General features: G+C 40.5%; 2 protein-coding genes across 2 annotated transcripts in view; one reads left to right on the forward strand and one right to left on the reverse strand.

The window, feature by feature from the left end:
• The window catches only part of macrod2 (mono-ADP ribosylhydrolase 2), an 896,565-nt gene that overhangs the window by 131,512 nt on the left and 739,757 nt on the right, over positions 1-25,296 (forward strand). The gene's annotated exons all lie outside the window — the stretch shown is intronic.
• On the reverse strand, positions 1,872-17,004 carry flrt3 (fibronectin leucine rich transmembrane 3). Its single transcript, XM_078556459.1, has 4 exons — positions 16,784-17,004; positions 5,519-6,374; positions 4,871-4,976; positions 1,872-4,694 (listed from the first exon to the last, which is right to left on the reverse strand). The coding sequence occupies exon 4, from the start codon at positions 4,659-4,661 to the stop codon at positions 2,691-2,693; it is 1,971 nt and encodes a 656-aa protein (XP_078412585.1). The 5' UTR covers positions 4,662-4,694; positions 4,871-4,976; positions 5,519-6,374; positions 16,784-17,004; the 3' UTR covers positions 1,872-2,690.

Below are 25,296 nucleotides of genomic sequence, written 5' to 3' on the forward strand. Positions count from 1 at the left end.
ATTTCCTTTCATTTCTGGGCCTGCTGCATGCATGATATGAGCCTCCAGAGGACAGAACAAGCGAATATAACCTAATTTGCAGTCAGCAGCTTGTGTTTGGTAGCCCTGAGTATTCAAAGAACCAGCTAAGTAATCTGCAGTTCAATATTTTGAAACCACAAAGTCATTTGAATGAAGCTATCCTGAGGAATACTGTATGCTCTGAAGCTGAAAACTAAGCAGTAAATACTGCAGATGCTGGAAATCTGAAATAAAAACAGAAGATGCTGGAAATACTCAGCAGGTCAAGCAACATCTACTGAGAGAAACAGAGTTAGCTTTTCTGGTTGGTGCACTTTCATCAAAACAGTGGACAGAAACCCAAATCAAAACAAAAATTTGCTACGTGTTTGCTAATCACTGGTTAGGCCCCAGCTGGAGCACTGCGTTCTGTTGTGCACACCACACTTCAGGATGGATGTCAAGGTCTTTGAGAGGTTATGCAGAGGGGATTTACCACTGTGGTAATGAGGGAATTCATTTATGTGAAGAGACTGGGGAAGCTGGGATTGTTCTTCCAGGCAAGATGGTTAAGGAGCGATTTAATAGAGATGCAGAAAATCATAAGTGCATGGCTACCACTCAGGTCAGCTAGGATTTTACTCAAATTTTCCTTTGAAAATGGTTAAAAAATGCAAGCAAATTAATTCCCCTCCAGATAATTACAATAAATCTGATTATTGTTTGATGTGTAATGAAATTGCCCTATAGATCTCTAATTTTCTCCAAGAGTAGGAGCAGAAGTTATTCTTATTTTTAGTGTTTGTTAAGAATAAAAAAAATGTCACCTTGCCCCAGAAGGAACGTGTGCTAGATAATGTGAATCAAGAAACCTCTTGTTTTGTTGACACTTCATTTACAATATCCTTTAAGTAGGCAATTTAACAACTATCGTCCCTGTGCGTGCTGGCCCAACTGGCCTCTAGTCAAGCAACACCTTGATTTTAAAATTTTCATATAGCCTCACCCCTCTCCATTTCTGTAACCTCCTCGAGCCCCACAAACCTTCAAGATATCTGCTCTCGCCAAATTCTGGCCTCTTGAGCATGTCAGATTTAGATGGCTGTGCCTTCAACTGGATCCTGATCTCTGGAATTCCCTCCCTATACCTCTCTGACTCTCTCTCCTCCCTTAAGATGCTCCTTAAAACTTACCTCTTTGACCAAGCATTTGGCCTGATATCGCCCTCGGTGGCTTGGTGTTAAAAACAGCTCCTGTAGAGGGCCCTGGGACACGTTATTACAGTGCTGTATTAATACGAGTTGTCGTAAAGGATCACTTCCTCCTTGAGAATCTTGTTTTGTACTGATTGGTTACAACCCAACTAGGTATGGTCTTAGAAAGATACCCACCCCCTTTACATCAAAGCTGACAAATGCATCATTTTACAGCTGGAATAACAGGGGCTGTTTCGGAGTATCAGCTGTGTTAGATTGTTCAGAGTCTATCAAAGTTATCAAAAATTCCCTCAGGCAAGTTGGTTAACTTATTAGGCAAGTCCATCCGCTATAATTGGAGAAAAATGATAGGGACATTTAAAACATGTCTATTTTTGTCTTTTCTTTCTCCTTACCAGATATAAAAACATTGAAAATATGGAAAAAATGGCTGTTTGGCTGACAGTCAAGCATCATCCAGTTGGGTAATGAGTCTTTTTGCTTTCCAATTGGTGTAGGAAGACAGTACATCACAAGGATGGATATGTTGGCTGACCAATGGCTGGAGTGAGGGGGCAAGTCATGTGCTGAAACCTCCAGGAATACATTTAATCGCAGTTGGCAACCTAAATGCAAGCTGGTTTTTTTGTCATTGTGGACCAGTAAACACAGCAGTTGATTTTGTTCCGTTTTATTCTGCAGAAAGACCACGTTTTCTCATTGACAAGTATGGCGAGAGAGAAAAAAAGTTACCGAATTTTAAAACGCTGAATACAATTAACATTCGGTCAAGGCACATACAAGACTGGCCAAAGGGCTAACAATGCACTTTGGTTTAAATTTTTAAAAAGTACCTTTTTTTTTGTGGCAACGAAGAAATCTGTGGCTCAAAGTCTAAACTTAATCGCAGGTAATGCAGACTGTAAGCTGGAATGATGTATTACAACCACTTTCATACTTCAGGTATTACAGTTACTTCTGTGCAACATACTCAGGCATGAACAACATACATAATTTCCTCTTCAATCCTGAATTGAAATTGTCTTCACCAAGTGTACTATTCAGCTGTAGGACACCTACCCTCAGTAGGAAAAAAGACCTGTGCTTAAACTACAAGGTTCTCAAATAGGCTAAAAAAAAATGTCACTGAATGTTCAATGCTTGTAGGAAAACCCACTTTCACAGTTGACAAGCAATCTTCCGTCAATAGAACATGGAAATTTTAAATTCTTTTAAATCTTTTTAAGATTACCAAAGAAAAAAATACAAATTACTAGAAGTTACTAAAATATAGAATTGCAATCAGTGATCAGGCATCCATACTGCACAATTGGCAATATTCACCTGGATTCTGCAGCTTTTGATATAAAGTTCATTAAATATAAATTATATGGCAAATGTACAGTCCTGTTTCCTCCAGTATTCCCAAATCCAGTGTTTCCAAGTAGTACAGCCACTTCCACAGTCACTTTCAGTTAGTAGTCCCTGTAATTATCATGAGTGTGAATGATCTGAATCTGGTATTCCACTGTCTCTGTAACTTCTGTTACTACTGCTGCTTTCGCTGTGGTTGTTTTTGTACAAACTCATCCCGTTAGGTGGAAATATAGTGTGTATTACAAATTCTTCCTTTGCTGCTTGATCACTGTTCATTGGAATCATTTGAAAAGCAGTCTCCCGAATTTCTAGTATTGAGTTGTCCTTCTTAGTGCCAGCCTCTGCATAATCATCATCCTTCCTTCGCCGCCCTCTGCTATATGCACAGGTCTTGGAGAAAGGTGTTCCAGTTCTATGCATGTAACAGCAAACCAGTGCAAGTAAAGCAATTGCTATTACGGCCACAGCACCCCCTATGATGCCTGCCAAAGGCAGACTTGTATTCCTGTAGAGTTCCTTCTCCTGCTCCCTGTTCAGGGTGGTGGTAGGATTGTGCATCTTCAGAGATGCGGTCTGTGTTTCCGTGCAGACTGGGGTCTCATCTAACAGATAAACATTGCTGGTTTCCATGGGAACCATACATATTCGATAGGATGACTCTGGCTCAAGGGCCGTGAGCAAGTATTCACTTTTCCCACTGTGCACTATGGTTTCTGTAATGGATCCCAACGCAGGATTATGTCCTAACTTGAGCCAGCTGAGTCTTAATGCTGTCATAGGCAGGGAAATCTTCCAGGTAATGTGAATTGTATCTACGCTCACAGATTTCACATTGATTCGAACAGCTCTGCTCCCTGGAACTGCTGTGGGCTGATAGTTTTTGCTATGGTCCGGTTTTTTCCAGTCTGGCCGTTTCGACTCGAACGAAGGCCAGTGTCCATGGGTGGCGGAGATCCTAGCTGAAGTTACAGTGGTGGGCGACGTGGTGGGGAAGGTATTTTCCGAAGTGATGTTTTTGCAGCCAAACATTGCGACTGCCAGGTCCTTAATGGCCATACCTCTAACCTTTTCAGGCAATTGGCACATTAGTCCACGCACATTGACCCCGATTGGAAGTAAATGCAGCCAGTCCCGAACCCACTTCATTTTACAGCCGCAATACCAGGGGTTGTTGCGGAGTAGCAGTTGGGACAGGTTGTTCAGATTATCAAAGATTCCCTGAGGCAAGTTGGTTAAATTATTATTTGACAAGTCCAGCCGCTGTAATTGTCTGAGATAGGAAAAGGTATTGGAGGGGATACGATTGATATGATTTTCCTGGAGGTGCAGCTTCTGCAAGCTTGTAATGGGTAGAGTGGGAGGTGAAGTAAGTATGTTGCGCACAAGCGATAACTCTGTAAGATTCTCAAGGTTCATGAAAACCTTATCTCGAAGCCCTTGATTGGTTAGCAAGTTCCCGTCTAACACCAAACGTTTCAGGCTGGTGAGATGTCTGAGGGCATTCTCTGAAATAGTGGCAATTCGGTTGTCATCCAGCCTCAGCTCTTCAATGGTGCTGGGAAGTCCTACGGGTATACTGCTCAGGTGATTCCTGGACAAAAAGATTAATTTGAGATACTTATTCTCTCGGAAAGCGCCTTCTTCAATACTAACAGCAGAGACCGAATTATCATCCAAATGCAGCCTTTCCAGGTAGGGTATTTTGGAAAGTGAATCCAAGGATATTGTCCGTATATTGTTTTCCTGCAGGTGGAGTTCTCTAATGTATTTTGGTACATTGGTGGGAAACTCATCCAGACAGTTGCTGTAGAGGTAAATGGTTTCCACCTTCAGCAGGTTCAGGAGCTCCCTCGGAATCCCAGCATTGTTGATCCGATTGTTCTGCAAGAAGAGGGTTGTGGAATCTTGTGGAATTCCAGTCGGAATGGATGTCAGGCCTCTGTCGTTGCAGTACACAAAACCTCCATCACACCGGCAGACTGAGGGACATGTTTCCACAGCGACTGTTTGTGCCATTAGTCCTAGAAATAATCCCATATCAGCCCACACAAAGAAACTCCAGATCTTGCTGATCCCTTTTACGGACATTTTTGATCAGCGGGGCACTCAGTTCTTTAAAACCTAGAAGGCAGAGAAAAGATATTTAATATAAGCTTGAGCTGTAGGAAAATAACATTAAAAACAAATGCTTGAACTAAGCATCCTTAAAAATGGTAGTTTTTTTTTCCAAACAGTGAATTTACGTTTTCACTTCTGCGCTCTACCACTCTTTGAAATCCTTGTGCTCAGATTCCTACCTTGTCTCAGTTTCCTTGGAACGGCTTTCTTCCAGAAAAAGGGTTGTTGCTTAATTTCAGATCAGAACTACAGGCTGTGGATTGTTTTGTTGTTTGTACTGATTTCCTAAAACAAGAAGGACCAGTGTTATTTTTATTTCAAGTTTGTCTTTCTTACACTCTGGGTCTGGTTGTACTCTTGACAGTAACTTATCTCGTACTTTTGGTCTCACTAAGTGTGTACTTAAAATCAAGGAAGAAAATTTGATATGAACTAAACTAATGCTTCTTGCAAAGTGGCACTCGCAGTATTTTTTAAAGAAAATACCACTTGCAAGCACCTGTCACTTCTACCTTAGAACACAATCTGGCTTGAATAAATGTAAAGTCCACAGCATTCTCTTCACTGTGTCACACCAGTTCACTTCTCCGTATTTTGCCATATTACTTCTACAAGTCAGAAGGATAAAATGGACATTTTTAAAATTTGCCTGGTATTGATTCACACCAACATTCAGAAGGAAATTACTGGTAATGTTTGTGTAATTCAAGTGAAACCACCATCTCCTCTTAAAAATACAAAAAGCATTATAGTAATTAAGTGCTGTGTGGCAGCTTTTAGGTATCCCTAATCTGCATTAACATTGGGGAAAAAATTGGGAATCTTACCACATCTAGTGCATTTCAGGAAATCTCGCGCTTGCAGAAGGAAAATCTTGGAACGTAAATTCAGCATGTCCAGATAGTACTTCCTTTCTCTCGGAATAATGCTCCGCTTTAGTCCCTCCAGCACTGCGGTTATTTCCTGTCGTTTTGGTGTTTACACAACTGTTCCTGGTTTACATTGCAGACCACCTGACTTGTCCCCAATCTTTCAGTGAACATGCCCACCAAAGTTTACGATTGCCAGATCAGCATATTAAAAACCAGCTCTGCCTATGGAAATCCTTTAACCTGCTGACACTCTTGGGGAATTCGCGCTTTGCTTCCTTTGAATCTTCGTTTTATATCAAAAAAACCTGACACATTATAAGACCTCTTTTGTCGTTTTCCCACAGCTGTGGCTTGAATTAGCTCCTTTGTGTATTTGGAAAGCTCTTCTCTGTAGTGTGGTGGAGAGCAGTAACGTCAAACTCCACATCGAGGGAACCATTCACATTACAGATCACCATTGGTTGAGCTTCAGTTATGCTCCAATTGTAGGGGGTGTTCGAAGCTTATCGTCGATACTGAATTGTGCACCGTACTCACGTTCTTTGGAGGGCTGGTGTGCCAAAATATTTTCTTTTTTTGTTTTAGCCCCTTTGCTCTTCTTTGAAAACTTCCAGTTCCTTTAAGTCAAAACTGTATTCCTGATCATTGAGGAATAAGGGTGGGATGGGGGAATGGGTCAAATTATGTCAACTCTTGATTCCTCCCACCTGGTGATAGTTCACTGGAAATATGAAACAAAATGCTGCAACAGATCTTTTTCCTTTTGTGGTTGCTGAATTTTCAGTGAATACTCTTTCTGCCGAATTCTGACCTGCGAACACAGTTAAGAAAGGCAATGGGTTGCAGACTGAAAGCACAATTTCGATAGAATTTCAGCTGACGTAATTAAAGCTGAAAGCTGTACCTCAGGCATCAATTACTCTTGGCATTCAATTCTGATAGTGTCAGTGTCTGGATAAAATAGCCTGATTACTGCGTAATGAATATATCTATCCTATCAATATGCCACGGTTGTGAGTTAGGGCACCACTCATTATCAAGAAATCACCTTTGGCAATTATTCGGAAGGGTTTTGGCCATCAAACATTAGGCATTCTGTGATGATGGTTTAAGAAAATACTAATTGCAGTCAGTCCACGTCAGCAGTTTGTAGGGAAAATGATTTTGCGAATGCTGACACCTTCCTTGGTGGATTATAAATAGCAATGGATGCACACAGCAGGTTTTTATATACTGTTGTCCCTGTCTCTGAACAATTAATGTCAATGCTTAGAAATCTCGTTTAGTGATCCCTTTTTTAAATATGTAGAACCTGATTTCATACTGGAAAGGACAGAATATGACATGTTATAATATTGTATGACCGAACTGTAAGCCATTTTAAATATCACACCTCTTTATGTTTATGTGTGTGTGTGTTGCAACCTTTAAATTAACAAGTGTTTGAAATACAGGCTGACTTTTTGTGTTATATGTTTTGAATCATAGACCTTTCCTTGTAGTATATAATATGCTGGATCTGTGAAAACTGACATTGCTCTATTTCATTGTACTTCTCTGACTTCTTTCAACCCAGGCAAGTTGCAGAGATGTTGGATAGTATTAGCCCAAAATTGAAATGTCTGAGCATGGAGTTGTCAGTAGCACCGTAACCACCAGTAATGGTGTACTGCAAAAGCATAACAATGGCCTGAAAATAGGAGGCACTAAATATTGTTCAGGGCTGCCAGAGGTGCAGAATACTGGAGCTCGGAGCCAGGGAAGGGTGATGAGAATACTTAAGAAAGCTGTTCAGTGACTGAAGATCGGCTTGTTTGGTTGGTTTAAAAAAAATGGCATTTCTAATACTGAAGGTCCGTGATGCCCTAAGGCATCTTGCTGATGTTTCTAAGAACATTGCAAAATGTGAGCTGTTGTCAAGGCCATGTTGTATTATACTGTATGTTTTATATATTTAATAGTATAAGTTACACCAGAGCGTTTTAACGAGGTATTGGGGAAAAGCGGGAGCGAGGTGATAGTGTTACATTTGTTTCTTCCCTACCTCTGACTCATGCAAGGTGCAGTTACTCTGATTTCGCAATGTTGTGGTGACCATTTTTCACTATTCATGTTGATGGTGTATCCAACCATTGGAAACTAGAGCAATCTTGTTGTCACTCCCCTCTCCAGCAATGATTATTGGCTAGTGATTCAGTTCAGAAACCCGCACTACCACCATTCCCTGATATAGCCAAACTCCAGTTGCAACCATTGTGCACCAGGATAAACTCTAGGGGTTCAAATACTGTACCAAGCCACATGATGCCTAAATGCACCAGCGGGATGCAGTGGTGACTGCATTGTAAAATATGAAAACGCCTCAATATTCCATTGCACATTAAAGTGGATGCTTTTTAACGTAACATACATTAGCTCAGCAATGTCATTCTGTCCAGTTTTCAACGATATTGAAAGTTATTTAATCAAATTCACTTTACTTGAAATTCTTTTTGCATTTTTACTTCACTTTATTGGCTCAGCAAAGATATGGAAGGTGTATGTGATTTGGTTCGGCATTGAAAGATCCTGATGTACTGGACCATAGGCAGTAGGAGCCTGATACCTCACCCATGTTGCCGTACTTTGTGTGTAAGCTTGGGCAAGGGATATTGGCAAGCTGTTTGACTATGGACCTGCAAACAACTGTGGAAAAAAAACTTGTATTTCTTTAGCCTCAGGAAGTCCCAAAGCATTTCCAGCCAATTAAGTACTTTTGGAGTGTAGTCACTGTTGTAGTGTAGGAAATGCCACAGTCAATTTGTGCACAGCAAGCTCGCACAAACAGCAATGTGATAATGACTGGGTAATTTTTTTATTCAGTGGTGTTGGTTGAGGGATAGATATTGGGCAAGGCACTGGGGTTAACTCCCATGCTCTGTTTCAAAATAATGCAACAGGATCTTTTACATATACCGGAGAGAGCAGAAGGGGCCTCAGTTAAACATCTCATCCAAACGACGGCACCTCCAACAGTGCCACACTCCCTCTGTCCTGCATTGGTGTGTCAGTCTGGATTTTTGTGCTCAAGTGTCTGGAGTGAGACTTGAACCTATAGCCTTCTGACTCAGAAACAAGACAGTGCCTGATATCTAGTTATCATGACTGGAATATATGCTTCTCAATTGAATATCTATTTTTAAAGATGTTTAATGGACCTCCCCTATTATCTCTTTTTATTTGGCTCAGCGTGCAATTTCTTGCCTTGTGATTCTGTGAGGAGCCAAGTAAACTCTCTGTGCACATACGCTTTCGCTCCCTTTTAAACTTTCTCTCTTTCTGAATTTTTGTTATTAGGAAAATATATGGTGCAATTTGAAATGATTTTCTAAAGCTGATGTATTGGTCCATTTTAAGATGACGAGAAAAATATTACAAATGCTGTAAATCTAAAATAGCACTCTACTAAGCTCTTCACTTGTATGGTAGGTTAGTGTAGAGATCCCAATATTAACTTCTCTAGTTTCCTTACAGATGCTGGGAGGTCTGTATTTTCCAGCTCTGTTTATATTTTCAATCAACTTTTTGTGGATTAGAATTTCTTGTCATGGATTAATAAAAACAATAAAATCATAATGGCACAATGCAGTGCCAAAGGAGGCTATTCAACCCATCGTGCCTGTGCTGGCTCTTTGGAAGAGCTATCCAATTAGTGTCTCACCCCTGTGCTCTTCCCCATAGCTAACTGCAAGGATCAATGGGGACAGGAACTTAGCACATATACATTATCTGCTATCCATTTCCCCCATTAACTGGAGTGACTTCTTTAGGTCACACCAGATACTTTAGCTGAAAGTGATAGGCACTGCCTCATTTCCATAACATTTCTCACAGCTAGACGCCAAGAACCATTTCATTGTTAACGGTTGAGGTACAACAGACCCCAGAACACTGATGAGAGACACTGCTGTTGACTTGAAAACAAATAGCCATGAGAGGGGTTCTCTTTGAAACTTGGAGCCACTGTTGATTCTGCTTTGACATCTTCCAAGGCGAAAGCAGTCAGCATTTCATATTAGGGATCATTTTGTTCATTGATTTCCTCTAGGAACATCTAAAATTTACTCTGAGTTAAATTTACAGGAGAATACTCTCCCCATGCATTGATTGTCCAACGAAGTTAAACAATCGCAAGCTAGAGATAGTTGAACACCAAACCCGTTTCTTCAGCTGCTTTTATACTATATTGTCACCCCTCAGATGCTATTTCATCTGATAGTCCACCCACTTGATCCCGATGAACATATGATGGATGGCAAAGTAAAGTTGGCAGAATCGCTAAGGCTGGATGCAAGTTTCTTGCTTACTGGCCTCCATGAATCTGACACTTTGTGCACCTCAGGCGGCCCAGGGTAATCCCAACTAGGAGCCACTTCTCTTCACTTCTCTAAACCTCATATACCAGGAGCTTTAAATGGTCTCAGAGGTTTTGCCAACACAGTCCTACCCAGAGGATCAGCGCATGTAGTGATAACTCTCAGTACAAAGCACTCTAATTGACATCAGCCCTAAAATCCGGTTTTGCCAGGTTTTAGCCTTTGTCCACCTCTCAGTTGAATTTAAAATGTTCAGATTCATTTGTTCAGTGCACTTTCATTCTGGATATGTCTCTGAGGTTACCTTTGGAAGTGCTGGGGATTTTATATATCGGGAGGGATAGAAATGCCTCACGAATCCTACTGGTAATATTTCAATCTATCTGTAGAAAGGTCAACAAGGAATTAAAATTCGAATTATGAATACAAAGGATATAGACAGAGTAGCTACGGTATAGAAGGTATTTAGTTTTTGGAGCATATTTAGTATTTCTGATAGGTTTATTTGGGTGACTCACGCAGCTGATTTTGGAAGGCTGGACAAGGTAAAGGAAATTAATGTAAAAATTTAAATTTCAGAGGACTTCATTTAATTATCCCATTGTGGGAGAATAACCAGAGAGCCAACTTGTCAAACTTAGCTAGACAAATTTATGGTGTCAGCATTTTTTTATTATTTTGATGGGTGTACTTTTATGTCTTTCCAAATATTCCTTCAATAAACGTGCAAATATGTTGTAATACAATAAAGAGAGAATACAGCAAGCACCACAAAATATTCAGTGGTAATTTCACACTGTTGGAGATTTGCTCCTTACTTAGCGAGTTTGCATCTTAGGGCTCTATTGTTGCAATTTCTACTTTGGGGGGAAAAAAACAAAATAGCAAATTAAGCCTGTGGAAAAATAAATCTTTTGATATACGATCAAAGGCTGTAAATGGCAATTAATGCACTCTCGGGATGACTTGACACGGTTTCAACATCCAATCGCACAGAGTATGCCAGAGTTGTTTGGTGAGAGAACCTTTTTAAATTATGCCAAAAGCATTTGAGTCAAAGAGAGAGGAAGACTGGAGTGAGCACATATTATTACTGTGATACCCAATGTCAGCCAAAATTCTGCAAACTTCAAAGCTATAATGGTGTTACCCTTTTAAGGTTGAAAGGAGATGTGAGTCCCCACTGGCAGAAGTGTTGTTCCAGAAGTAAAAACAGTCTGTTTTGGTGAAAGCACTGAAGCTCATTAAGTTCTTGTGTACCAAAGAACTTATTTCCTCTTTTTTTCCCCTCTCCACTCCAAGTTGAAGCAGGATAAAAGGCGTGACAATTCTTTGAAAGTGGACACCGTTTCTGACTCGAGGATTAGTTGGAACGGCTCTGGTTTTCGTAAGGCTCCCCTTAGCATCGCTTCTCTTGATTGTATGTGCTCCCCGGCCTGGCTCTGCCACTCACATCTCTGGTGACAGCAGCAAAGGATGCCTTTGCACATCAAAAGCGATTGTGACCCCCAACCAGATAGAAGTGGGGAAATCCTGCTGCTGTGCTCAATCTGACCTTTCCCGAAGCTGTCCCTTATGATTCACTGACACTGAGTGCCGGTAGCTGAGCCTGTGGTACAAAATTAAATGAACCTACTTTGTGCAGACTGCCTGGTCTCTGAGTGCTATGCTAGGCAGCCAGTGCAGGGTGATTTTTTTTTAAATAAAGCTCTTAAATGGCAAGTAGAAGTGCAAGTTTTTCTAAAAAAAAATATAATAGCAATTAAGTTTTTTCTAAATAAACCAATGAAGAGAAACTGGTTTGCCCTGTGTCATCAAGCAAAAGTGTCTTTTTTTTTTGCAGGGGCATAACTAATAATCCCTGTCACTATGATCAGTTTCCCTGTCAGGTTTTTACAATCTTCACACATTAACGGACGGCTGTCACAGTCTGCCTGTTGCCACCTTTGAACCGTGCAATGATGTAGGTGAAAACAGTTTTTTGATGTACATTTATTGTTGCAGTACAATCGCCACACAGCCTTACAACTTCAAAGAAAGATTAAACTGCTTTATGTAATGACTGCATCAGGGAAATAATTAGAGTTGATAATTAGGGATGTGTTGCCTTGACTTGTGTCATTTTTTAATTGTCTGAGACCAATGTTGTATGTAAGCAACTCTTGGGTAGGTCTCATTGTAAAGCTTTTAACTTTCCTGAACATATGCTTTGTATATACTTGATAGCTAAATTGCACAGAAGGCCAGTAACAAAATACAAGTAGTTTATTCAGTGTAAAGTGGTACAATGCGTTAGATGCATACCCAAACTAATAATAGTTTGATCTGTTAGCCCTGTCATGCTTGACATCAATATGTTTTGAAAACTGGCAATCATGGTACTGTGGCGTGATGAATTTTTGCTTCTAAACAGCTCAGGTTTTATGTACTGCAGCGAGTGAACTACCATGTTTTTAAGCTGGCAGCAGATTAATGCGTGCCTTGTACAGTGAGTGATGTCAAGGATAATAAATCGGGAAGAAAAAGTTACGACATGTCAGTTTTGTTTAGAAGACACAGTCTATATAGTAACTGGGACAGATCCAAAGGAAAGGAGGAAGGATATTTTTGGATGTTTCTGTTAAATGTTTTACGTGTCCAGTGATGGGGCTTTGCCTGCTTGTGTTTAGCCAACAAATTGTATTGTTGGCACGCGATGATCATTTCAATTACAGAATATAAGCTGCTATGTCCCTTTGTACTAGTCACCGATGTCGTGTGTGTTTAATTTAATATACAGCACAGAAACAGGCTGTTTGGGCCAACTAGTCCATGCCAGCTGTTCATGCTTCACTGGAGTCTCTTTCCATCTTTCCTCATCTAACTATTGACATCACTTTCTATTCCCTTCTGCCTTATGTGATTTACTAGCTTTCCCTTGAGTGCATCTCCTCAACCATTCACTGTGGTATTGTGTCCCAAAAATGTTCCCGTTTTTTGATTTGGAAACATTTTTTGAACAGACTGGAACAGTTTTTCTTTCTGGATGTTGGATTTCTGCCATCATTATAAAATTACTGGACAGTCTCTGCCATCTTATCTGAACTCCCACAGTCCTAGTTTGCAGGGAGGCTGTGTGTAGAGAAGTAGTCTCCCCTTTACAAAGAGAAGTGTAGCTGATACCTTGCTTAATTCTTCACTTGGCTAAACCTAGCGGTAACAACTCACAAGAAGCTGGCATGTCTGATCATCAGTGCTGTCTCTTGATCATGTTTTGTAGATGGTTTCCACTCTATTGTCTAGAATTGGAAGAAGCTATCAACATTTCCAAATACTTGAATCTAGGGGGTTTTGTGTACAGATTTTTGGGGCTCCTTAATTTAGGGAAACACTATGAATGTGCTTGTTTTTGTAAAATTATGCACCAAGTCCAGTGCTCCTTAGTGGCTTTGATTGCATGCATAGGTTAATGATGGACAGACCTGATGATGCTTCATTAAGTCAGCACTAAATTGAGGATTTTGAAAACAAAATGCATATCGTTGTTTCAGATTCTATCACTGTGCATTTAGCCTAATGCAGCTGAACAAAGGAGTAACTATGGCAGCGTAGGTTTCTTGTATGGTAAGCACTGTCTGAAGCATAATGTGTCAGTGCACTAGCTAGCTCTTCAGATTATATTAGAATATTTCAAGCAGTGTTCAGTTTTCGTCCTGAATATGATCATCTGACAGCGCAATACATTTCTCAACATCATCAATGAGACATTATTGGATTTTATTGCTGAATATTACAGGGGCAGGCCACAAAACAGGAAGGTTTAGATTATTCTTGCTGTTTTTCCAAACAGATTCCTTAGTCTTTTCACTGTTGATGACATTTTCTCTCTGCAGTCAAAGCTGGCTGAGTGATGATTAAATTAGTAAGGGAATCACATAAGTCTTTCTTTCACAAGCAGATTCTACATAACCGATTTTGGGGAAATGTTTTTTTTTAAGACCTTAATTAGGTCAATGGAATAACTGTGATGTAGAAACTTTAATTAAACACTCACAAAGGGGCGACTTTAAAACTGTGTAAAACGTGCACACAGATTTTAAAATAAGCAGCAGCAAACTTTGTACATTCTCCATTGTGTGACCAGCTTTTCCTTTCTCCCAGTTTTTCACCACTGGCGCTGTGCCAATTATGGCCTTCGGAACTACTTGCATAGTTTCCAAGGAATCTTGTACCTATAAACGTCAGAATTAAGAACAAAGGCCAGGTTTGTTGCCTCAAGTACAGGGGAGCTTTTTGTTTCTCCCTTATAGACTCTAAACGGTATATTTCAAGGAAAGAAGTTTAGCAAACCTGTAACGTTTCCCCGAAGGACATGTCAGTATGTTATCCTTGCACAAAAAATTGCTCACTATCAAAAGAATGCTAATCTTCTCTTTTGCTACTCTTTTTCTCTTCCCTCCCCCCACCCCCAGATTCGAGCTGCTAATCCTTCTTCACGGCTCATGTTTTTTCCCTGTGTCACCCACTAAAAGATTACACTAGTCTTGAAACCCAAAGCCTGTTTATACAAAGAAGTTAACTGACAGATGTAGGAATGTGTGAGAGCTTTTTCTTCAGCTGACTATTCGCCCCTAATTAACTCTTCTTTATATAAAAAAAATTGCATTTTTGCGTCATTCATGTTCTGCTATATATTATCATTGTGCATTGGTGAACATGCAGCTTTGTAAGAGGAGACCGGCTGTTGAGTAAAGTGTTAGTTGGCTTCTTTAAAGAGACTGTCATAGTGTGAAAACAGAATTGTAAACATTTATGGCATTGATGGGTTCCACATTCTTGACCAAACATTAAAAAGAATCATGAAGCCAGTCTTTGCCAATTCTTGCATGCTAGATTAAATTCTAAATTTTGTTTAAAAACGGGAGGATGTTTGATTTGATCAGAAGAGTCTTCGTCTAAATGGCCTGCATTTGGTTAAAGCTGGTTATCTCTTAAAGCTCAAACATTGCTTTTGCAGGCAAATTGAAGGGGAATGAAGCTCCACAATGCAGAATCGGATACGTACTACTCTTTTCGACTGGAATTTTGCAGGACTAACATGTTACAATATGCGAAATCTGTTCCGGATTTGGCTAATTGAAACAATCTTAACTTTACAGCATGTTCGTAGATAAGGTCAAAGACTCTCTTGTTTTTATTCCTTTCAGTGCTGCTGTTTTTCTTTTCAGTCAAAGGTGGCTGCAGTTGCTCTTGTATAACTTTTGCCCACTTGGGGGTGGTAGGTACTGCAAGATGCCAGCTTTAAAGGACCCTTGGGCCAGATGTTTACTGTTGGCATTCACTTTAATTTACTTTAATTATTACGAAGTCTACTGGTCGAGAGAAACCACAGCAGCCTCCGGATTATTTTTATATAAAGGGCCACAAATTATTGAGAAGTTGATTTGTTTTAGCACAACTTCCTGTGCTGTTTATTCTGCCATTGATGACTTCAGCTATTGATCCTTTTTTATCGAGGGAAGCTTGCTTAAGCTGCTGTTTTGTACGGCTGCCAGTTTTGTAGCTTGTTGGGTATAAGTTATAATTGCCTTTTGGTGCCTGGAGTCATCATTATAAACCCAATGTTGCATCATACAACCCGAGGCTGTGAATGCTAAATATACAGCGATTTTGGATTTTATTTGTGTGTTTGACTTGGATGGTGAGGTGCCTAGTTTTCCTCCCTTCTGTCCTTTTTAAAGATCACATTGCTACCGTTTTAGACTAGTCACATTAGACTAGTCACAAGACTTCCAGTCGTGTTTCTCCATATCATCTCCGTGAACCATAGCCATAATTGCCAATTGTTGCAGGAAGGGAGAATAAACATCTAAAATTAACTTGACTAGAGGATTGATTTTTTTTTCCATTTCATACAAGACAATGCGACTGCAGAACTTTGACAACTGCGTTGCTATACATGGTTAGGCTTCAAAATGTGCATGAGTAGCTATGACTTTTTTAATTGTCACATTCTGGCTACTCATGCAAGGAAAAACTTTACGGCTGAACTAATGTGGCTAGGATACTTGAGCTAAATCATGATAACACAATGACTAAAATCCAATTAGGATTGCTAGCTATTTTTGCCAGCTTGTTTTGTTTCTGACTGAACCAGCATTAACTTGAATGGTTTGTTTACTGCAGTATACCATTGGATTAAGGGATATAGTTCTGCCTATCTGTATCATGTATTTTTATATTGTTTTGTGTTCTGTTGAAGTGAGTTATTAACACAATAGCATATAAGGACTTAGGTATGAATGCAGATTTTAAAAAAAAATACTATGTGCTCACAGGTTTGGTAGAAATGCTGAGATGTGCAATCCAGAATTTCAGTTTGTAAAAAAAGTGGCTGCTTGTGCTAAGAGGCTTGAAATGTTCTGAAGGCTACCAGGCTTCATGCTACATGGTTTTTGCATGGGGTTTCGTCAGATTTTTTTCTTAACAGAAATATCTCTGTCCGATGCACAATACTAGAGGGTTTTTTAAAAAGTGAGAACCAAGGTAGGGGAAGGGAAGCTGAGGAAAAGCACGAAGGTATTAATCTGCTCACATAATTGAACCTGCTTAGTTTAGTTCAGTGAAATATATGGAGTTGTTCCTTCGCAATATCACAGTAGGGTTCATGATATAGATTTCAAACCAACTTGCTTCCAGGCAGTTTTGGCTCTGTACGGTGCTGTGTGTTCAGCCTTTATCGGTGCTGAAATCTTATCGACTTCCATTGACTATTAGGAGAACGTTTGCCAAGATAAACCTTCCTCGTACCCATTATTAATGGGGGAAAAAATGCTTAGTATCAGAAGCTATCCTCATCCTTATGAAAGGAACCAGAAACACTTACCAGGTTAAAATGAAGAAACTTCATGCATCCTGCGTCTGTGAACACAGCAGTTAATTATTCCAGCTTGTTAACCAGGAATGGGAGGAAGCAATCATTTTGTCTGTCCTAAAGCAAGCAGCAGAAAAAAAAGCAGTGAAGTATCTATCTGTCTTGTACCGTGCCCATTCAGTCCTCGTGCACTGTTACGAGTGGTAGTAGTCAGGCAGGGAGAGCTCTCCAGAAATTCTGAAGTTAAAGCTTTGTCTGCCAGTAGTTGAATAGAATGATGAGGTCACAGGTAGGCAGGGCTTGCCTTGGCAGTGAATGCGGTTAGATTGCTGAAACATTGAAGCTCAGGCCAGTGCATTTCGTACACTAGAGGGAAGCAAAGCAGGATGTGGATGGTGGTGGGGAGCATTGGAAAGTGAATGACTCCAAGAAACGTTTGATAGATTTTGCTTCTCGTTTGTTACGACACACTCTTTATTAATCAGTTGCATTATCCTTTTTTAAAAATCTATCTTATCTTTATAAAGGAACAAAATGGGAAGTAAATTGAGAGGACACCGCAAAATATTTAGACAGCAGAGTCCTTTGTGTATAAACGATATCAGATGCTATCTGCATTTAAATGAAAACTAATCCCATTGATATGCACTTAACCCAAGCAGTACGAAGGAAGGCTCTTCTGTAAATGTTACTCTAATTCTGCCAAAAATTTGCAGAAATCAAACTTGTAAATTATTTCTTTCCACCCCCCCCCCCCCACTCCACCCCATGCGAGCCCTAAGAATTTTTGAAAATGTAATGCTTCAAATACAACCTCCCAGAAGTAATTCATGATTGACTCTTCATTACCTTTATTTATTTTACCTTTTATTATCTGCAGATTGTTTGTTGGGACATTTGAAGTGTTAGATCACCACAAAGTGCTATCAAAGAAGGAAGGTCAATGGATGATTAAAAACAATGTTGGTTTCAATTGCCTTGTGATTCCAAGGAGACCAAGGCCATTTTGTGTTCAACTTTAAATTACCTTTGCATTGGCCTCCGGATGGCAGGTGAACCAGGTGCCTGGAACAATTGCAAAGATTCAGATTCTAGCTGATAGCCAACACTTAAAACCGATGATTTGGTCATTTATTTCATTGCTGCTGCGTTTCCGACATTACAACAGTGGCTACATGTCGAAAGGTACTTCACTGGCTGTGAAGTGCTTTGAGAGCCTGGCGGTCATCAAAAGCTCCACATAGATGCAAGTCTTTCTTCTTTTTGGTGGGATCTTGCTGTGCGTAAATTGGTTTGCTGCATTTCCCTACACTACAACAGTGACTGCACTTTTATAAGTGCTTTATTAGTTGGAAAATGGGTTGGGATGCCCCAGAAGTCATGAAAGGCGCTATATAAATGCAAGTTTTTCTTGCTCAACAGTGAGCATTCTAATCCCCAAATTAACCCCAACATTAAGGAGTTAGTAGGTTTCGTGGCAGATGAAACTTGGAGCCTGTGCAAAATTAATAGGCTGCAAATTGTTCGCATATCCTTAGGAACATGATCAGACATCTACTTACACTAGTGGCAGAGCAGTATGTTGATTCCACAAGAAACTGGAATAAACTGCATGGCGTACTACAAAACTGTTCAACGTTTGCTTTCAAGCTAAGACCCCTGAACTTGTAGAGGTTATCTGATTTCCAGCAGATTGGCATAGGGAATTGTGTTGTGCTGCAATCACACTCTTAGTCAGAAAATTATTTCTGTTAAAATGTTCTACAGTGATAGTCCTATTTACCTCTAGGTAGCTGATACTGTCTTTCAGCGGTTAACCATGGGAATTCCTGTGAAGGTGTTAATATTTGTACAGGTCCTGGAGTGTTGATACTTGTAGATGGTCTACCAGAGTGCATTAGTATTTGAAAGTGGCACGACACAGAAAAGTTTGAAAAGAATTACCTGGAAAAACTCAGCAGGTCTGGCAGCATCGGCGGAGAAGAAAAGAGTTGACGTTTCGAGTCCTCATGACCCTTCAGCAGGAAGGGTCCTGCTGAAGGGTCATGAGGACTCGAAACGTCAACTCTTTTCTTCTCCGCCGATGCTGCCAGACCTGCTGAGTTTTTCCAGGTAATTCTGTTTTTGTTTTGGATTTCCAGCATCCGCAGTAGTTTTTGTTTTTATCTCCAAAGTTTGAAAAGCACAGTTTTAGGGGCATCCTGAAATGTAAGCATGGGCCACGACTCGAGTCAGCATCTGGAACTTTGAACCTGAGGACTCCATATCATTAAAGGTATTGCTGGAAAAAAGAGACTTTTTTGTTGAAGCTTATTGTCTTGCACTCATCAGGACAATTCGCAAGAATACCAAATGTAAAGAGAACAACAATTTTTACTGTATGAGAGGAGAGTGCTGATTGGTTAGCAAGTGGACTCTGATTGGTAGAGGCATTGCCATAGAGAATGCCCCAGTTGATGGTGACTGACAGTTAACTGCCAAGCATTAAAGGTATTTGATTAATTTCAAAATGACAATTGTCTTTGCATAAACAACGCTTGTGAAATCTTTGTTTCCATTTCAAAGCCCTTCATCGTATTACCTACATATGACGATATGATGACAAAATGATGCAATACCCTTCTGTTTTTGCCCCGCCCTCAAGAGCAAAAGCTTAGCCAGCATTTCTCCATGAAGTTTTTGTTTCTTTTTTAATGGCTAGTTCCCTCATGCTTGGCCCTGAAGGAACTGCACTTGGCTTAGTTTAGTTATGAGGGTTGACAGCAATTACATCACTGCATATCGCAGGCCTTTTTTAAATGCAGATGTGCAGCAAGGCTGGCAGTGCATCCCTGGTTGCCTAGAGACAGACATCAAAGGCTGAATCCCGTGTTACAGCAGTGGCCACTTCTGTTGTGTTGAATACTCGTTTGCGCATCACTAGGAGGAATTTACATTTCTGCTGCAAACCAAAGTAAAAGCTGTTCAGCTGTGGCGTGAAATCAGCGTTTTAAAAAGGCTTTATGGAAGAAGAACTTGAGAATGTTAAACAAATAAAAAGCAGCACTCCCATTTTAGCATCCAGTTGCAGTTTATTGTGGAATTATTGATGGGGTGTCAACACTGTCAAGGCCAGCACTTACTGAGCATCCTTCTACAATTAAAGCCATTTCAGAGGGTGGTTTATAGTTAACCTCGTAATCATAGCCAGACCGGATAAGGATGGGAATATTTCCTTCCCTAATGAGTATTAGTGAACCAGATGAATTTTTAACAACAATCTGACAGTTCCATGGTCACCATTATTGACACTAGCTTTTTTTCCCCCAGATTTATTTAATTAACTGAATTTAAATTTCCCAGCTGCCGTGGTAGGATATGAGCTCGTGTCTCTGGGTTATTGGTCAGGTTCCTGAATTACTAATCACTATGCTCACAGAAAATAATCAATAACTTGTAGACAAATGCAGCAACCAATTTACACACAGCAAGGTCCCATAGATGGTAATTCCCCTGCTCATTCAAGAATGGTGTTCTAGGATCTTTTCTGGACTCCTCAATAGACAGGTGGGACCTTGGTTTAACATCTCATTCGAAAGATAGCACCTCCAACACTATGGCACTCCCTCAGGAACATTAGTCTAACCTGTGTTCAAGGCCCTGGAGTGGTCCATCTTTAAATAAAGACATTTGTCCAAATGAATCTGCTTTAAATTAAACTTTCATAATCTATCCAATATATTGCCAACTGATGTTAAAGTTGCATTTAAGAGTTATCCTACCTGTTCAAATGTAACATTTTATGCACTTTGCTGCGATCTCCCTTAAGAGTCTTTTTCTACACTCTGCCATTTCTAGAAATAGTCTCGTGTTCATTAATGTCTCGATGACTCTATGTCACATGTGGGTAATGTGTGTGCTTGTTTTGATGGATGGATTCGCTAAATGATATGTTGTCCAATGAAATGCGCGTTTTTAAAACTAAGCTAGTTGTGTTCTTAATGAGCATTTCAGCTGTGTCAGTGACCATCTCGGGCAAGCTTGCAAGAGTCATAAAAGATTTACAAGTCCAATTTAGATTACTAGGAAGGTTATTGGTTTTGTAAGCCAGAGCTGGCAGATGAACCAGCCCAAAAGTGGAGCAGGTCTGTGGGAACACTGCAACATTCCAAGAATTAATGTGTTTCTTCAGATGGTCATAATCGACCTCTCATACAGGAAGAGTAGGAATGCTGTGAATTTTTCCCCAATAAATGGAGGCAAATTGTATTCATTCTAACATTGCTAAACATTTTTTGCATTGAGAACATATTCATGGCAGAGTTTGGATTTGAGGGAAATTACAATATGGTTATATCTGTAAGCCTATGTCTTGGCCGCCAGTGGTGTCTAGAATTAAGCAGTTAGAAATTTGTGCGTTAGGCTTTTGTTTACCTTTGTGCACCAGACCAGCCACACAAATAGCTACCTCAGCTGTGTTTCGATCTCTCTAGTGGCAGTGGGAAAGCCTATAAATTGTGGAGAGCCCCCCTGATGTAATCACAGCCTGGCTCTATTCGTTTCTTCCCTGGGGCTAGTCAAAGATAAACACTGAATGCTTATCTAATCAAGCATTACTCAAAAAGCAGGCTTGAATGTTGACTGACAAAACTATGTAATTAGAGAGAGGCGCTTTCACATTTCCCTTCAAATCTTTTAAGTGTTTTTTGATTATTTTTCAGCACTTGCTTCCTATTAATAGCATAAACTGAAGAAGGAATAGTAATGCATTCATTAGTTCAAATGATTTTACCTGTCTGTAATGAGATGTTAAGTGTATCTGTTCTTGCAGCAGATGCCAAAAATAGCTTTTAGTATTTTGAGTCCATCTTCCCCAAAGGCTCTTTGAGATGTCACCAAAGTTTCCGTTTATAATTCTTCTACTTCATACGCAGTCCCTTGGGACTGAGGATGACTTGCTTCCACTCCGGTTCCACGGTTCAGAGATGGCTGATACGTCCAGTGTGCAAGTTGCAGACTCTGCCGCAGGTGGGGCAGGCGACGCTTGGAGGGTCAGGCAGACGAACTGTTTGGAGGTTTGAGCACTGTCTCCAACACCTTGACTTCATCTCTGCCTGCTCCCGATGTGTTCTGTGCCTTCCTGGATGAGCCTTCTCCATTTTGGTCGGTCACAAGCCAGGGACTCCCGTGAGTTGGCAGGGATGTTTGATATCTTCAGGATGCTTTGAATACATCCCTCAAGTGTTTCCAGTGTTCTGCTGGGAATCTCCTGCCATGACCAAGTTCCAGTCAGAGTTGTTGCTTCAAGAGTCTGGTTTCAGGCATATGAGTTACATTTTGAGTGATTAACGCCTCAATGCTGGGCAAGTTGGTTTGGGAGAGGACGTTGTTGTTGGACCACCTTTCTTGCCACTGGATTTGGAGGATCTTGCAAAGGTGGTACTTCTCTGGTGCTTTAAGGTGCTTGCTGTAGGTTGTCCAAGTCTCCAAAACATAGGAGTGTGGGGATCACTGCTGCCTGGTAAACAACGACCTTAGTCTATAATTAGTCTGAACAGGGATCTATGATTACCAATTTGGTTTTAGGGCTATCAGATTTGATGCTGTTCTCAGCTGGGGTCTGTGAATATTAGTAATGATAATGAGAAAGAACGTTGGCCAGTTGCCTCCATCCCACCTTGCTGAGGCATTAAATCAAGGTGCTGTCTGCCCATTCAGAGAGGAGCGAAAGATCCCATGACACTACTTCAAAGAGAAGCATAGGGAAATTCTCTCCAGAGTTCTCTGCCAATATTCATCTCTCAAACAACATCTCTAAAGTAGGTTATCTGGTCTATATCACATTGCTGTTTGTGGGAGCTTGCTATGCGTTGATTGGCTGCGTATTTTCCACATTACAATGGAGGCTCCACCTCATTAATTGACTATGAAACACTCTGGGGAAACCCTGAGGTCATGGGAGATACTGTATAATTGTAAGTCTTGCTTTCATTTTAACAGGAGGAACAGGTCCCAAAATGCACATGCTGGATAGTTTGTTTGTTTTGAATATTCACACAATTTTTTCTCCTTTTGGGGAATAATGGGGGAGTGTTGGAAGGATTAGCAGACCGCTTATTAACCTGTTGAACCATGTCATGAATGCTCCTTCTGTGACCAACAAATGCTGGAGTGGGACTTGAACCTGGAGTTTCTGGCTCAGAGGCGAGAACACTGAGCCCCATGACTTCTTCAGTGCTGGGTAGTGATGAAAAAGCAGCACAAGCTGATTTTCCCTCATGGATTGGAGCCCTACGAAGGAGAAGCATCCCGAATATTACTGCCTCTGAGCTCCGTTTAATGTAGCACAGATTGCTTAGAAACAGGAGGAGGCCATTCAGCCCCATGAGCCAACTCTGCCATTCAGTGAGAGCATGGCTGATAATGACCTAACTCCATATAGTCCATTACTTAGGATTACAGAGAATGTCCAGCACAGAAACAGGCCTTTTGAACTAACTGGTTTGTGCTGGTGTATACACTCCACATAACTCTTCTCCCACTCTATTTCAGCTCACTCTTTATCCTTCTATTCCTTTCTCTTTCACTTCCCCTAAAATGTATTTATTTCACTTGCCTCAGCCACTCCTTGTGGTAGCAAGTTCCACATTTACACCCACTCTTCATAATGAGCTTTCTGCTGAATTCTCTCTGGTATTATTAGTAACTACTTATATTCATGATCCCTTATGTCTGGTCCTTCCGGCAAGTGGAAGCATCTTCTCTACATCTACCTTACCAAACCTTTTCCTCATCTTTGGGTCACCCCTCTGCCTTCTCTTTCCCAGAGAAAAGAGCCTCAGCTGGTTCAATTTTTCCTAGTAGGTGTAACCTCTCAATCCTGATATCATCCTTGTAAACCTTTGGTTGTGTCTCCTCCGTTGCTTCTATATCCATTTTATAATTTGGAAATCAAACCTGCAACCTCAAGATTGTATGGCTCAGGTAGTTTCTACCATTGTCATTTGACTAAATTAGCCCTGCTTACCTTCTACCACCTATTATTTGTAATCATGTATATATTACTGTGGGAGGTCTTGTGGCACAGTGGGTAGCGTCCCTGCCTCTGAGCCAGAAGCTCCGGGTTCAAGTCACAGTTAATAATGTGGCCAAACAGGCTGATTATCAACCTGCAGCTCCTTCCAATAGGCCTGTGACAAGCGGTAAGAGCGGGAGAGTCTCCTGGTCAGCCATGCTTGATGCAGGGTGGCACCCCTGAAGCTACAGCCTCTGGTGACAGGCTAGCAACCTGTTCCAGGAAAAACTAGTTCTGGCAACGGCATGTAAGCATGTGCTTTGTCTGCCTCATACGCTACTTGGTGTGAGAAGAGAAAATATTATAGTCTCAATTGAACACTCAAAGTCCTCAAGTCTGAATGCTCCCTTTTCAGACCCACCTCTGCAATGTCCAATACATAAAGAAAGGCTTGCGTTTCTATAATCACCTTGCATGACCCCAGGATGTCCGAAAGAGCTTTTCAGATACTTCTGAGTTGCAGTCACTGTCATAATGCAGAAAATAAGTCAGTTTGTACACAGTGAGCTCCCACAAACAGCAATGTGATAGTGACCAGATCATCTGTATTAGTGACACAAAAACAGAAAATGCTAGAAAACTCAGCAGGTCTGACAGCATCTGTGGAGAGAGAAAAACAAGGTTAACGTTTCGAGTCCATATGACCCTTCTAGCTTTGAAGAAGGGTTGTACGGACTCGAAACGTTAACTTTGTTTTTCTTCCTCCACAGATGCTGTCAGAGCTGCTGAGCTTTTCCAGAATTTTCTGTTTTTGTTTCAGATTTCCAGCATCCGCAGTATTTTGCTTTCATCTGTATTGGTGATATTGGCTGAGGAATGAATATTGGCCAGGATACTGGGGAGAACTCCCCTGTCCTCCTTCACATAGTGGCCATCGAATTGAGACATATCCCATGCGCTTCTCCAATGCTCAGTTCATTTTTCATTGTAAGTTGTGGTTCAACATGTGTGCACACGTGTGTGTATAGCTGATCTTCACGAAATGAAATGCTTAGTTGGATTCACTGAAAATTGTGTTAGAATTAAATCAGAATCAAGTGCCATGTTTATATAATTATCTAAAGTAAGAAACTTAAACATACTGATTTGCTGAAAGATGGGCTGCACAGAAAGACAAACTGAGTTTAAGGGCTGGAATTTAGATCAATCACATCAGGAGATGTTCTCTTCTTTTGTTTCCAAAGTGATTCCAGCCACTCTCTTTTAAATTCTGACCAAACTGAATATAGAAACCCCTGCCCCAATCTGTGCAGCCTAATGACTCTATGGAAAATAAGGTAATGTTTTAAAGTTTCCCAGAGATTTCCCTTTATTAATTTCAATCTTCTAAACTACCATTGCTTTCTAACAGTAATCCACATGGCATGGAGTCTAAAACATGCTTTTTGTTCTTGCTTCCAATTGCATTTCTTATTCTAGTCATGCTTTATATATTTCTCTTTTTGTTCAATTTTGTCCAGTTGACATGTGC

Source organism: Cetorhinus maximus, chromosome 14 (genome assembly GCF_964194155.1).
Source record: "Cetorhinus maximus chromosome 14, sCetMax3.hap1.1, whole genome shotgun sequence".
Lineage (NCBI taxonomy): Eukaryota > Metazoa > Chordata > Chondrichthyes > Lamniformes > Cetorhinidae > Cetorhinus > Cetorhinus maximus.

What these genes read in the sequence shown, in the direction of transcription:
- flrt3 (XM_078556459.1), bottom strand. Translation starts at nt 4,661, where the DNA reads ATGTCCGTAAAAGGGATCAGCAAGATCTGGAGTTTCTTTGTGTGGGCT.